General features: G+C 48.0%; 1 protein-coding gene across 16 annotated transcripts in view; it reads left to right on the top strand.

Moving 5' to 3' along the window:
- DOCK3 (dedicator of cytokinesis 3) overlaps positions 1-14,547 on the top strand; it is a 244,387-nt gene that overhangs the window by 61,564 nt on the left and 168,276 nt on the right. For all 16 annotated transcript variants that reach the window (XR_014454283.1, XR_014454285.1, XR_014454279.1 and 13 more), the window contains exon 4: positions 7,086-7,141. Coding sequence is in view for 7 of the 16 variants with exons in the window: in XM_083155809.1 (XP_083011935.1) it covers positions 7,086-7,141 (56 nt within the window). In the remaining 9 variants the exon portion in view is untranslated. The remainder of the gene's footprint in view (positions 1-7,085; positions 7,142-14,547) is intronic.

Consider the following 14,547-nt stretch of genomic DNA (forward strand, 5'->3'; position numbering starts at 1 on the left):
TCAGTTGCTGTGGACTTCTTCCTTCTGTTGTTATATCTTTTCTTCCTTCTGTCCTTATCGCTCTCTTCTTCCTTCTGTCCATATCTCTCTTCTTCCTTCTGTTCATCTCTCTCTTCTTCCTTCTGTCCATCTCTCACTACTTCCTTCTGTCCTTATCTCTCTTCTTCCTCCTGTCCTTATCTCTTTTCTTCCTCCTGTCCTTATTTCTCTTCTTCCTTCTGTCCTTATCTCTCTTCATCCTCCTGTCCATATCTCTCTTCTTCCTCCTGTCCATATCTCTCTTCTTCCTCCTGTCCATATCTCTCTTCTTCTTCCAGTCCATATCTCTCTTCTTCCTCCTGTCCATATCTCTCTTCTTCCTCCTGTCCATATCTCTCTTCTTCCTCCTGTCCATATCTCTCTTCTTCCTCCTGTCCATATCTCTCTTCTTCCTCCTGTCCATATCTCTCTTCTTCCTCCTGTCCATATCTCTCTTCTTCCTTCTGTCCTACTCTCATTTCTTCCTTCTGTCCATATCTCTCTTCTTCCTTCTGTCCTCTCTTCTTCCTTCTGTCCATATCTCTCTTCTTCCTTCTCTCCTACTCACTTCTTTCTTCTGCCCATATCTCTCTTCTTCCTTTTGTCCATTTCTCTTCTTCCTTTTCTCCATCTCTCTTCTTCCTTCTGTCCTACTCTCTCTGTTCTTCCTTCTGTCCTTATCTCTCTTCTTCCTTGTGTCCTTATCTCTCTTCTTCCTTGTGTCCTTATCTCTCTTCTTCCTTCTGTCCTTATCTCTCTTCTTCCTTCTGTCCTTATCTCTCTTCTTCCTTCTGTCCATATCTCTCTTCTTCCTTCTGTCCATATCTCTCTTCTTCCTTCTGTCCATATCTCTCTTCTTCCTTCTGTCCTTATCTCTCTTCTTCCTCCTGTTCTTATCTCTTCTTCCTCCTCTCTTCTTCCATATATTCTATATATTTTCACTTCTGCCTGACTCTCCCTTTATTTGTAATGTATGTCTCTCTCTTCTGCCTTCTGTTATTTACCTTCCTCCTGTCTGGCAGAAGAGGGATCCCCATTGTAATCCCTCTTCAGCACCTGATTTAGGCATATACAGATTTGTCCACATACATCTATCCTCCACGCGATACAAGTTGTGTTATACCAATAAATTCTTATTTTCAATGAGTGAATATAACTCACAAGCAGCTGCTGCTGATTAAACTAATATGCAGGATCTTGTTATTCAATTTGTGACTGCTGGAGTATCTGCATTAGAAATGGAATGTTAGTGTTTTCCTGGAAAACAGTATAACATATGCAAATAAAGCCACAGTCAAACACTGTACATAGACATGCCAGGTATCATTTTAATCAGCAGCAGCTGCTTGTTTGTCCTCTTTTTATAAAATAAGAGGCTATTTAACAGAAAAAGTGGCAAAAAAGATGCCCAGCGCTACCGACTAGAAGGGCTGTTTAACGCAAAAGGAGGCTAGCTGAATGTGGGCAAGTGTATGTACCAAGGTTCTGTACGTGACTCAGCCTGCTGGTGTTTATATTGGGGCTGTCTGTGTAGTATGGCCCCCTGTTCTCTGAGGTCAGGCTGTGGAGCGCTGATTGCAAACAGGAAATGGGTGCGTCACATTCACAGCACATATACCCCAGATATTGCAATGTCGATCCCCTGAAGCCAGATCTTCCATATTACTGAAACAGAATCTCCTTTCATTGTGACCTGGCTCTCGCAGTCTGACACACAACACTTCTAGGCACCGGTTGCTAATGCTGCTAGTATTGATCTGTCAGACGTCTGGTCTCAGGGACAATTAGCTGTCTTCTCAGGAACTGACTGACCTGGAGAATGCTGGGCACACTTCGGCCTCAGAGACGCCACAGAAGCTGGCACAGATGACCCAGGGACCTCTGCTGCCAGTGTGTGGTATCATGAGACTGTCTGCCCCTGAGATTAGTGATCACAGCTCCAAACGTTCTCTGGCGCTGTGACTCCATTGAATGTCTGTGCAGTGGCGTTCTGGGATGTTGCGGCCCTATTTGTGCTGTTGTTTCATATTCAGGGATTACGATCGCTGGTAATGGGCCAATATGGTGCTTATCATGTCCCCGAATCTGCTTCCAGTGGCAGGGGAGGGGTCTTTATTATTGCAGAGCTTATTTCAGGGCAGAAAACATCCTGATATTACTTCTATCAAGGAGGGTGATTTATAACATTGCTCACAGGTGCAAATGCACATTGGGGTTATTCAGACCTGATTGTGCTGTGCCAAATTGCCGCATCCTGCGATCAGATATCACGGCTTGCTGCACAGCTGCTCACTCGCCATCAAATTATTCCACAGTGTGTGCAGTCTGTACGTAGCCCAGGACTTACTCAGCGGCTGCCATAGTAACAGGCTGATCAGGGGCGGAGCTGACGTCACATGACTTCCTGTCACACACCTGCGGTGTCCCTGACACTCCCAGATAACAGCCGCTCACCATGGAATGATTCCTTAGTGTGTGCAGTCTGTGCATAGCCCAGGACTTACTCAGCCGGTGCCATAGAACCAGGCTGATTGGGGGCGGAGCTGATGTCACAAACCCTCCCTGAGAACACTAGGCATGCCTGTGTGTTACCTGACACTCCCAGGATATAGTCGGTTACCACCCACAAATGGCCACTTCCTGTCAGTCAAACAGCGGCCGCCTTGCGATTAAAAAATTGGTACTTATTTCCTAGCACGGCGCCTGCGATCAAGATTGTATCCATCGGTTCCAAAAAAATTGCGTTGATCGCATCGCATGCAACCAAATCGCATGCAATGCGATTAACGCGATTTTTACATTGGAATCAATGTGAAATGGTCCATGAGACCCGATTTTACATTGGCCCCAATGTTAAATGGCCCCCAGACCCCAATTTTTATTTTTTCCCACCCCTGATGGGTCAAATGCCCCCCCATTGTTAATGCGACCCCACGATCAACGGCAACCCGAAGCGTGGCGAGCGCAGCGAGCCCACGAGGGGCGGCGGTACGCGTCCTCCGACCTTTCATACCCCCACTATCCACGTCGGCGTGGAGTTGATTTTATATAGTGTGGCGAGCGCAGCGAGCCACCGAGCCCGAAGCGTGGCGAGTGCAGCGAGCCCCACGAGGGGACGTGCATTACTTCACATGTATTACGCGTCCCCTCGCGGGGCTCGCTGCGCTCACCACGCTTCGGGCTCAGTGGCTCGCTGCGCTCGCCACACTATATAAAATCAACTCCACACCGATGTGGATAGTGGGGGTATGAAAAGGTCGGAGGACGCGTACCGCCACCCCTCGCGGGCTCGCTGCGCTTGCCATGCTTCGGGTTGGCGTTCATCGTGGGGTGGCGTTAACAATGAAGGGGGGGGGGGCATTTGTCATTCTCACCTGCAGTACTGCTCTGTTCCCTAATGTTCAGGTTATATATCCCGCGCCCTGTGGCCTCTGGCTCCTCTCTGCTTACATGCAGTGCTGCTCTGTTCCCTTATGTCCAGGTTATATATCCCGAGCCCTGCGGCCTCTGGCTCCTCTCTGCTCACCTTCAGTACTGCTCTGTTCCCTTATTTCCAGGTTATATATCCTGCGCCCTGCGGCCTCTGGCTCCTCTCTGCTCACATGCAGTGCTGCTCTGTTCCCTTATTTGAGGGTTATATATCCTGCACCCTGCGGCCCCTGTTTCCTCTCTGCTCACCTGCAGTGCTGCTCTGTTCCCATATGTCCAGGTTATATATCCCAAGCCCTGCGGGCTCTGGCTCCTCTCTGCTCACATGCAGTGCTGCTCTGTTCCCTTATGTCCAGGTTATATATCCCGCACCCTGCGGCCTCTGGCTCCTCTCTGCTCACCTGCAGTGCTGCTGTGTTCACTTATGTCCAGGTTATATATCCTGCGGCCTCTGGCTCCTCTCTGCTCACCTGCAGTGCTGCTCTGTTCCCTTATGTCCAGGTTATATATCCCGCGCCCTGCGGCCCCTGTCTCCTCTCTGCTCACCTGCAGTGCTGCTCTGTTCCCTTATGTACAGGTTATATATCCTGCGGCCTCTGGCTCCTCTCTGCTCACCTGCAGTGCTGCTGTGTTCCCTTATGTCCAGGTTATATATCCCGCACCCTGCGGCCCCTGTTTCCTCTCTGCTCACCTGCAGTGCTGCTCTGTTCCCATATGTCCAGGTTATATATCCCAAGCCCTGCGGGCTCTGGCTCCTCTCTGCTCACCTGCAGTGCTGCTCTGTTCCCTTATGTCCAGGTTATATATCCCGCACCCTGCGGCCTCTGGCTCCTCTCTGCTCACCTGCAGTGCTGCTGTGTTCCCTTATGTCCAGGTTATATATCCCGCGCCTGCGGCCTCTGGCTCCTCTCTGCTCACCTGCAGTGCTGCTCTGTTCCCTTATGTCCAGGTTATATATCCCGCGCCTTGCGGCCCCTGTCTCCTCTCTGCTCACCTGCAGTGCTGCTCTGTTCCCTTATGTACAGGTTATATATCCTGCGGCCTCTGGCTCCTCTCTGCTCACCTGCAGTGCTGCTCTGTTCCCTTATGTCCAGGTTATATATCCCGCACCCTGCGGCCTCTGGCTCCTCTCTGCTCACCTGCAGTGCTGCTGTGTTCCCTTATGTCCAGGTTATATATCCCGCGCCTGCGGCCTCTGGCTCCTCTCTGCTCACCTGCAGTGCTGCTCTGTTCCCTTATGTCCAGGTTATATATCCCGCGCCTTGCGGCCCCTGTCTCCTCTCTGCTCACCTGCAGTGCTGCTCTGTTCCCTTATGTACAGGTTATATATCCTGCGGCCTCTGGCTCCTCTCTGCTCACCTGCAGTGCTGCTCTGTTCCCTTATGTCCAGGTTATATATCCCGCACCCTGCGGCCTCTGGCTCCTCTCTGCTCACCTGCAGTGCTGCTCTGTTCCCTTATGTCCAGGTTATATATCCCGCGCCTTGCGGCCCCTGTCTCCTCTCTGCTCACCTGCAGTGCTGCTCTGTTCCCTTATGTACAGGTTATATATCCTGCGGCCTCTGGCTCCTCTCTGCTCACCTGCAGTGCTGCTCTGTTCCCTTATGTCCAGGTTATATATCCCGCACCCTGCGGCCTCTGGCTCCTCTCTGCTCACCTGCAGTATTGCTCTGTTCCCTTATTTTCAGGTTATATATCCCGCGCCTGCGGCCTCTGGCTCCTCTCTGCTCACCTGCAGTGCTGCTCTGTTCCCTTATGTCCAGGTTATATATCCCGCGCCCTGCGGCCCCTGTCTCCTCTCTGCTCACCTGCAGTGCTGCTCTGTTCCCTTATGTCCAGGTTATATATCCTGCGGCCTCTGGCTCCTATCTGCTCACTTGCAGTACTGCTCTGTTCCCTTATTTTCAGGTTATATATCCCGCGCCTGCCGCCTCTGGCTCCTCTCTGCTCACCTGCAGTGCTGCTCTGTTCCCTTATGTCCAGGTTATATATCCCGCGCCCTGCATCCTCTGGCTCCTCTCTGCTCACCTGCAGTGCTGCTCTGTTCCCTTATGTCCAGGTTATATATCCCGCGCCCTGCTCACCTCTGTGGTGTTGTGTGTCTGTGTGTGTGCTAATCCCCTTTAGAATGTAGGCTCTCACTTACCGCATGTGCTTTGGCTTCCCTTACTTATGCCATCAGCTACACCACACACCTAACCTGTGATGTCTGCATCCTGGCTGCTTATCTGAGCACTATAAGTCACTTTGTATGGTGCCCCTTGTGGTGCCAAATAAATATGTATTTGGTACTAGTGCTACAGGGTTATAGTATTAGATAGTGGTAGCGGCTGCTAGGATATGCTGGGATGTGTAGTGCCACATTAGAGCGTTACCCTTTGCTCTCCTCTGCTGTACCCTGTAACTAAGTGAGGCTATAGCAACCAGAGAGAAGTTTCTATATAAAGGAGAAGATGAGAATAACAGGAAGCCGGGAGAGTAGTAGTGGCGGCGGGAGGGGGAGTGTGTACAATGGCAGCATTATCTGCTGCGCATTGCTGCTCCTCTATTCACATCTCCATAGAAACATAGGACGGCTGCCGGTTCCTCCGCAGCGGACAGGTGACCTCCGTATAGACTCTGACTGCTACCTGCCTCATCTGTGCCCTGGACACTGCTTACCTAGTATACTATGGGCACACTCCTATGTACCAATGCAGATTGGTGTAAATGACACATGTCGGGATGTGCACGTGTAACCTGAGCGTATCTGCAGCCATTATCCATACAATGTTCTGCAGCGGGGTCAGATGTATCAAGGTTTACAAAGTGATACAATGGAGAGTGATAAAAATCAGCCAATCAGCTCGTAACTGTTATTTTACAGGCTGGCTTTGAAAAATGACAGGTAGGAGCTGGTTGTTTATCACTTTTTGATACATCTTGTTCTGTGATTGTGAATTACACGTGTGCATCGTGCCCCTACATGTATAGCACACCCTTAGGTAAGTGGCCACGCTCTGTTTACGTGCTACATCCGTGTGATGTTACATCACATGATCTGGCCAGAGGTGCAGCCAGTGGGGGTGATTCTGGTTGGAGTTACATTTGGGTGAGTTATTTTGTTTCTGTGCAGAGTAAATACTGGCTGCTTTATTCTTACACTGCTATTTTCAGCATCACTTACCCAATTGTAACTCTTTCTGCACGTGTTACATCTGCCCCACCTGCAGCGCAGCATGTTTTTGTCCATTTAAAAATGAGTTTGCTTTTGCAACCGAACCTGAATCACCCCCAATGTGAGGTCCTTTGGTAGCCTGACATTGTCCACTTTCCTGTGCATCCCTATGACGGCGCTGTAGAATGCCCAATGTTGTGTAGCACTGCATCACCCCTACTGTACATCACATTGTTTTCTCCTTGTAGTGCTGGTGTTGGCAAAGTGCATCCTCCAATCATACAGCGGGAGATGCTGCTCAGCGCAGCCTCGTGTGAGGCGTATAGTGATGGTGGGAGTGAGTGCCATAATGTATGACCTCCGGCTGAGCTCTGAATAGTTGGGAAGGCGGGGGGGGGGGGGGGGGGTTCGGGGTCTGGCCACCCACTGGCTCACCGGTCACTGACAATATCTCACTAATGTCTCCCCTCCTCTGTCTGCAGGGAATCTTCCCGACTAATATCATCCACCTGAAAAAGGCCACCGTCAGCAACAGAGGGTAAGTACCGTGCTCCTGCAATCTGTATAACTGGAGATATGGGGACTGTCCAGATGACATGATCGTTACCCTGTTGTTCTCTGTGTGGCCCCTGACCTTCACACAGGGCCACGCATCAACCTTCATCTCATTCATCTCCGTAATAATCAGTTCGTCAGAGGAAGAGACCCGTTGCGCTCTCAGGATAGACCCCACATGACCCTGACCTTTCTTAGGGCCCTAGTCCTGTCCAGTCACCCCAACCACTGCTATAGGTTATACAGAACCCTGCTGGCCGCATCCCAGCTGTCCCAGGTCAGGGGCCACATCCCGGCTGTCCCAGGTCAGGGCCCGCATCCCGGCTGTCCCAGGTCAGCCCCCCCGCATCCCGGCTGTCCCAGGTCAGCCCCCCCGCATCCCGGCTGTCCCAGGTCAGCCCCCCCCATCCCGGCTGTCCCAGGTCAGCCCCCCGCATCCCGGCTGTCCCAGGTCAGCCCCCCGCATCCCGGCTGTCCCAGGTCAGCCCCCCGCATCCCGGCTGTCCCAGGTCAGCCCCCCGCATCCCGGCTGTCCCAGGTCAGCCCCCTCGCATCCCGGCTGTCCCAGGTCAGCCCCCTCGCATCCCGGCTGTCCCAGGTCAGCCCCCTCGCATCCCGGCTGTCCCAGGTCAGCCCCCTCGCATCCCGGCTGTCCCAGGTCAGTCCCCCGCATCCCGGCTGTCCCAGGCCAGCCCCCCGCATGCCGGCTGTCCCAGATTAGCCCCCCGCATCCCAGCTGTCCCAGATTAGCCCCCCCCCATCAGAAATGACCTGACTTGCTAAAAAATGTCAACACTTTTAACTTTGTCAGATGCGTCTCGCCCGTTTCTCTTGCACCTGACACTTAGAGGATATCACAAACATTTGGCGTCTGTTCTTTGCAGATGGCACGCTGACAATCTTCTCCCGTAACCATGTCTGAGCCAACTACAATATTTGCTAGGAGGAAAGATCCTGATTTCTTTTTGTAATGTATTTAAATGTATACTCTCAGGACAAACATGTTCAGACGCTCAATGTACGGAGACAGCTGCTTCGTTTGGTATTCAGACAAACTGCCGAAGTGGCAGAATAAAAGCTTGTGTGGCAATAGATGGCTGTCCTGGGCCCAGAATCCGGTGGTTTGGAGGATCTGGGGTGTTTGGAAAGTTCCACAACGCAGGTGGGAGACGTTACTGCGACGTGACAGAGTGATGGAAGCGACAGAGACTGAACTGAGCTGTATTTTAGAATAGAAATAAAAGTAGCCTGAGGTCGGGCGGCCATCTTGGGCTGTACTTGGCAGCCACCCTGGCGCCCTGTTGAAACAATGAAATTTAGTGCTTTATTAACCAGGACCAATTGCACTGAAAATACAAGATACTGTGCAGTCAGGTTCTGTCTTGTCCGGGAGAACGTCGGAATAATAACACTTCTGTAAATTAAATGTTCAGTAGCAACAACTCATAGAAACAATGGCAACGAGGATCACTGTCAGAGACGGCATGGGAGCCATCAGTTGCCATAGCCCGGGAGGATAGTGATAGGTCCGCCAGGTAAACACATCTACTCTCTGCACTAATCAGATATTGGTAGTGCCATATCCGAGTGCCTGACCGCATTGTCCTGTTGTACCACACCCGATATCGCAGCACCAGTCGGTACAGTGCGGTGTTACTCTGGGGCAGATTTATTAAGCTCGGTGAAGTGATACATTTTCTGTTTTTTATCACCAGCCAATCAGCTTCTAACTATGAAGTTACAGGCTTGGTTTGAAAAATGACAGGTCGAAGCTGATTGGCCAGTGTTAAAAAGCAGACACTTTGGGGGAAATTTACTAAAGGAAATTTGTAAAAAATAGGTGTATTTGTATTCAGAAATACACTTATTTTTGACATTTACTATCCCGAAAATACGGCAATTCGTATTCGTATTGATGTGCTATCAATACCAATACGAATTGCCGTATTTTCGGGATAGTAAATGTAAAAAATAAGTGTATTTCTGGATACAAATACACCTATTTTTTTACAAATTTCTTTTAGTAATTTCCCCCTTTATCACTTCACCAAGCTGAATAAATCTACCCCTCTGTATCCAGAGCCCACACCGGGGTTACTAGCAACTGAAGCTTCTCTAAGGACACGGGACTGGTGCAGGGTGGGACGTGATTAACGGAGGAACGCGTTACAGACCATCGTGTCTAACCCAGATCTATTGGATTTCTTCATTGAGGAATTGGGGTAAGTAGAGAACTGAGAGCAGATCCCCTCCAACATAATGGTAATAAGTGTCTTGTCACAGACGTAAAAGATGCCTTGGAAGTGGGTGACAATGGGCTGCGCTGGATTGTGCAGCCCATTAGTGGGACACGTAGCGCTGACATTTGTATTGTGCCGACATAAGTAACAGGCTGTAAACGTGGAGACCAAAGAACAGATGAGACTCAGGCAGGAACACCAGAGAACGTCTCTCCACCGGCACTAATCACCACTTTACCCACCAGCGGGCACCCAGCCACGTCTGCTCCAGAACACGGAATGTGTGAGACTAATGATCTCCGCATTCCTTCACCAGTCCCTGGCAGTCCACACTCGCTCCTCTGAACGATTGGCCGAGAAGAGTGGCCAGGCCGGGGTTAAGTCTCATTGTTGTCCCCTTAGGAAGGGATTAGCCGAGCAGATGTCATGGAAGGGACACTGATTGACAAATCTCCCCATCTCCGCATGCTCTCATGTAAAGAATGGGATTCTGAAAGAGTTCATGTAAGTCGATACAGACAGTGACATTCTGAAACCCTGCAGGGTTGGCGCGGGCCGGCACTGAGCGCCGACGTGTCGGTAATCAGTGTGACAGTATTATGCCTGCAGAGAGCAGGGACGGGGGAAGACATGGCATTTCTGAGAGGTGTCACTAATGTCTCAGTTATTAGTATGTAAGCAGGGCTGAATAATGGCCACATTGTCCTTTTCCAATGGGACCCGCTGATATTTTATATTCTCCTCAATAAGGGGAAGCCGTCGCTCCCCGCGGCGCAGGAAGTTTATAAAAAATTGATCCTTCCATTCCATATTTATTACACGGCGGCCCTGTAACATGCATTTTTCATGAGTTCGCACATTACCAGACGTGTGCAGCCGCCAACCGCGCTTTACGAGACTTACACCTACACTTAATGTATCCTCCGGGTAATACTCCATATAGCAGAGCGTCAGCCTATAGGTGACTGGCAGTAGCCCTGTCCCTGCATTACCCCTGACCAGCCAGAGGGCACAGGGATGTCCATACCGAGGAATGCTTCTAATCCCCCTTTTCTGGTTTGCCCCAAATGCTGCAGTGATGCGATGGGGAACACTTTACCGCCCTTCCTGCCGATGTGCCCACATACCCTATCTACCCTCCTTGCCATACACGTCGCTTTCTACACCAAGCTGCGAACAACCAAAGGTCAACATGCTTAAGGTTGACATGGAATAAATGTTGACACAAGCAATAGGTCGACTGTCAAAAGGTCGACAAAGGTTTTTCACTTTTTATTTACTAATGTCGACATGGACACCGTATCGATGCACCGCGTCCCCTCGCCACACTATTCTATTATCCCTCCACGCCCTAGTGTATGGTAGGGCATTAAAGACTGCCCGTCGGCACATGTCGGCTAAAAAAAAAAGTGAAAAACCGATGTTGACATTTTAACTGTCGACCTAAGCCATTCAGTCGAGAAAGCTGATTGGTTGCTTTTGACATCTATTCCACTTTTTTATTTTCAAAGCTTAATCACCTCTCCACAAGAGTATATGCTATATGTGTGTGTGTGTGTGTGTGTGTGTGTAACTGCTATACAACTGTCCAGGAGCACAAGCATGACAATATAAGGAATAATAAAGAGACCCAGTGAAAGTAGCATTCAGTACAGAATGGAGACTCAGTCAATGAATACATAACACATTAATTAAATGTTAAAATATAAAAAAGTTTATTGTATGTAATATTTATCATGGTGTAACGGCCACATACTGGGGGAACTTCCGGACTCCAGAAGAGTCATCCCTTAGCATTCAGGAGAGGAAAAACCTCTGGGGAACCATGGATTCAGGATCGCCCTTCCCTCTGGCCATTAAGAAATACAGGGAGGGGCTCAATACTTACCTATACTAATCTATGATTACCAATACCTACCTATACTAATCTATAATTACCAATACTTACCTATACTAATCTATAATTACCAATACCTACCTATACTAATTTATAATTACCAATACTTACCTATACTAATCTATAATTACCAATACCTACCTATACTAATATATACTTACCTATACTAATCTATAATTACCAATACTTACCTATACTAATCTATAATTACCAATACTTACCTATACTAATCTATAATTACCAATATTTACCTATACTAATCTATAATTACCAATACTTACCTATACTAATCTATAATTACCTATACTAATCTATAATTACCAATACTAATCTATAATTACCAATACTTACCTATACTAATCTATAATTACCTATACTAATCTATAAATACCAATATTTACCTATACTAATCTATAATTACCTATACTAATCTATAATTACCAATACTTACTAATACTAATCTATAATTACCTATACTAATCTATAATTACCAATATTTACCTATACTAATCTATAATTACCAATACTTACCTATACTAATCTATAATTACCAATATTTACCTATACTAATCTATAATTACCTATACTAATCTATAATTACCAATACTTACTAATACTAATCTATAATTACCTATACTAATCTATAATTACCAATACTAATCTATAATTACCAATACTTACTAATACTAATCTATAATTACCTATACTAATCTATAATTACCAATACTTACCTATACTAATCTATAATTACCAATACTTACTAATACTAATCTATAATTACCAATACTAATCTATAATTACCAATATTTACCTATACTAATCTATAATTACCTATACTTACTAATACTAATCTATACTTACCTATATTTACTAGTATTTACCTATAATTACCTATACTAATCAATACTTACCTATAATTACCTATATTTACTAGTATTTACCTATAATTACCTATACTAATCAATACTTACCTATAATTACCAATACTAATCAATACTTACCTATAATTACCTATACTAATCAATACTTACCTATAATTACCTATACGAATCAATACTTGCCTATACTAGTCAATACTTACCTATACTTACCAATAATAATAATCAATACTTACCTATAATTACCTATACCAATCAATACTTACCTATGCTAATCAATACTTAACAATACCTACTAATACTAACCAATAGTTACCTATACTAAACAATACTTACCTATATTTACCTATACTAATAAATACTTACCTATATTTACCTATACTAATAAATACTTACCTATATTTAATAATACTTACCTATATTTACCAATACTAATCAATACTTACCTATAATTACCTGTATTTTTACTAATACTTACAAATTCTAATCAATATTTACCTATAATCAATATTTACCTATACTAATCAATACTTACATATACTTGCCAAAGGTCATCTTCACCTGCTGTGAGGAGAAAACATTGTTAGTGGATACGCAAGCAGGAGACGCACTGTAACTAGGGTGGCCAATCCCGGGATCGGGATCGGCGGGATCCCGGGATTTGGCCCCCAAAACGCCGGGATTTCAATCCCGGGATTGGAGTTTCCAATCCCGGGATTTTCGGGATTAGACTGCGCATGCGCAGTCTAATGCCGGGCAGCGTCTGAGCACTCGCTCAGCTGCTGCCCGGATACTCCCATACCCGGCAGAGCAACCCTGTGCAGCGTGACCTCTCAGCGTGACGAGAGGTCACGCTGCGCAGGCAGGCAGGCAGAGATGAAGCCGCCCGTCCACCTAGCCAGCCCACCCAGCAAGCAAGCAACTCCGCATTATGAAGTCGCCCGCCCACCTAGCCAGCCAGCCAGTCGACCCAGCAACCCGGCTCCCGAAGTAGTAAACTGCCCACCCGGTATCCCTTCTTCCACCCTGCCGCCGGCCGGATAAAGCTGCCCACCCGGCATCCCGGCTCCCACCCATCAACCCGGCCGCCGGCCACCCCTGCAAATGTAAGTAAATGCGGGGCGGCCAGGGCGTTTTTTTATTAGGAAAGCCAATCCCGGGAATCCCGGGAATCCCGGGATTGAGCATTTTTCAATCCCGAATCCCGGGATTGAAAAAATGCCCCGGGATTGGCTTCCCTAACTGTAACATCGGCGTTGTGATGAGGGAAACTTCTCTATCAGGGGTCCTCAAACTGTTTTGCTCTGGGACCCCCATCAGACAATAAAAATAATTACAGGACCTCAAGTTACTGCAGGAGGTCATCACATCACATTGTGCAGCATTGTGGGGGCACAGAGTGATGGGAGGAGTGTGATATACCATAACCCAGTGGTTCCCAAACTTTTTGAATTGCGGCACCCTTAAGTATCAGAATATTTTTCACGGCACCCCTAGGCCAAAAGTTCATTACTGATATTAAGTAAGTTGTGATTAAAATGTTTTCCTTAGGTCCAGTTATGTGGTGAGAAACTTGATTCACTTCTGTTTACCCACATATTCTAAATTGGAAGCCACAAGCACTGATTTTGACTATTTCATTGGCCATAAATAATTTGAATTGGTTCTGGAACACCAACCTGAGGCACCCCTGCAAGTGCTCCGAGGCACACCAGGGAGCCTAGGCACACAGTTTGGGAACCACTGCCATAACCCATCACATCACACGTGTAGTCAGCAGACAACACATACATGGCAGCATTGTGGGGGCACAGAGTGATGGGAGGAGCAGTGGCGTAGATAGCGTGAGGCAGCCCCCCGCTGCTGCTTGGGGGAGCGGGGGCTGCGTGGGCGCCGGATGCTGGCACCGGCCACTGCCCTCCACCCCTTGCTGTGCCCCGGTCGCTGTCTCCCCCGCCGCGTCTGTATTCCGCCGGGAGTCGGGACCGCATATCTACTAATCTGCGTCCCGGCGCCTGGCTCCTTGAGTCAACTGTCCATTACAAAATGGCCACCTCCTTAGAGCAGACCGTTTTTTAAGACGCTAGAGGAGGCAGCGACGGCCTCCTCTAGCATCCTTACAAATGGTCTGCTGTAAGGAGGCGGCCATTTTGTAATGGACATTTGACACCAGGAGCCAGGCGCCGGGACGCAGATTAGTAGATATGCGGTCCCGACTCCCGGCGGAATACAGACGCGGCGGGGGAGGCATGGTAAGAACGGGGGGCAGCGCTAAATTAAGGGAGGGGGGGCGCCGAAATTATCCACACCATAACCCATCACATCACACGTGTAGTCAGCAGACAGCACAGACATGGCAGCATTGTGGAGGCAC

This window comes from Crinia signifera, chromosome 8, assembly GCF_055691185.1.
Source record: "Crinia signifera chromosome 8, ASM5569118v1, whole genome shotgun sequence".
Taxonomy (NCBI): domain Eukaryota; kingdom Metazoa; phylum Chordata; class Amphibia; order Anura; family Myobatrachidae; genus Crinia; species Crinia signifera.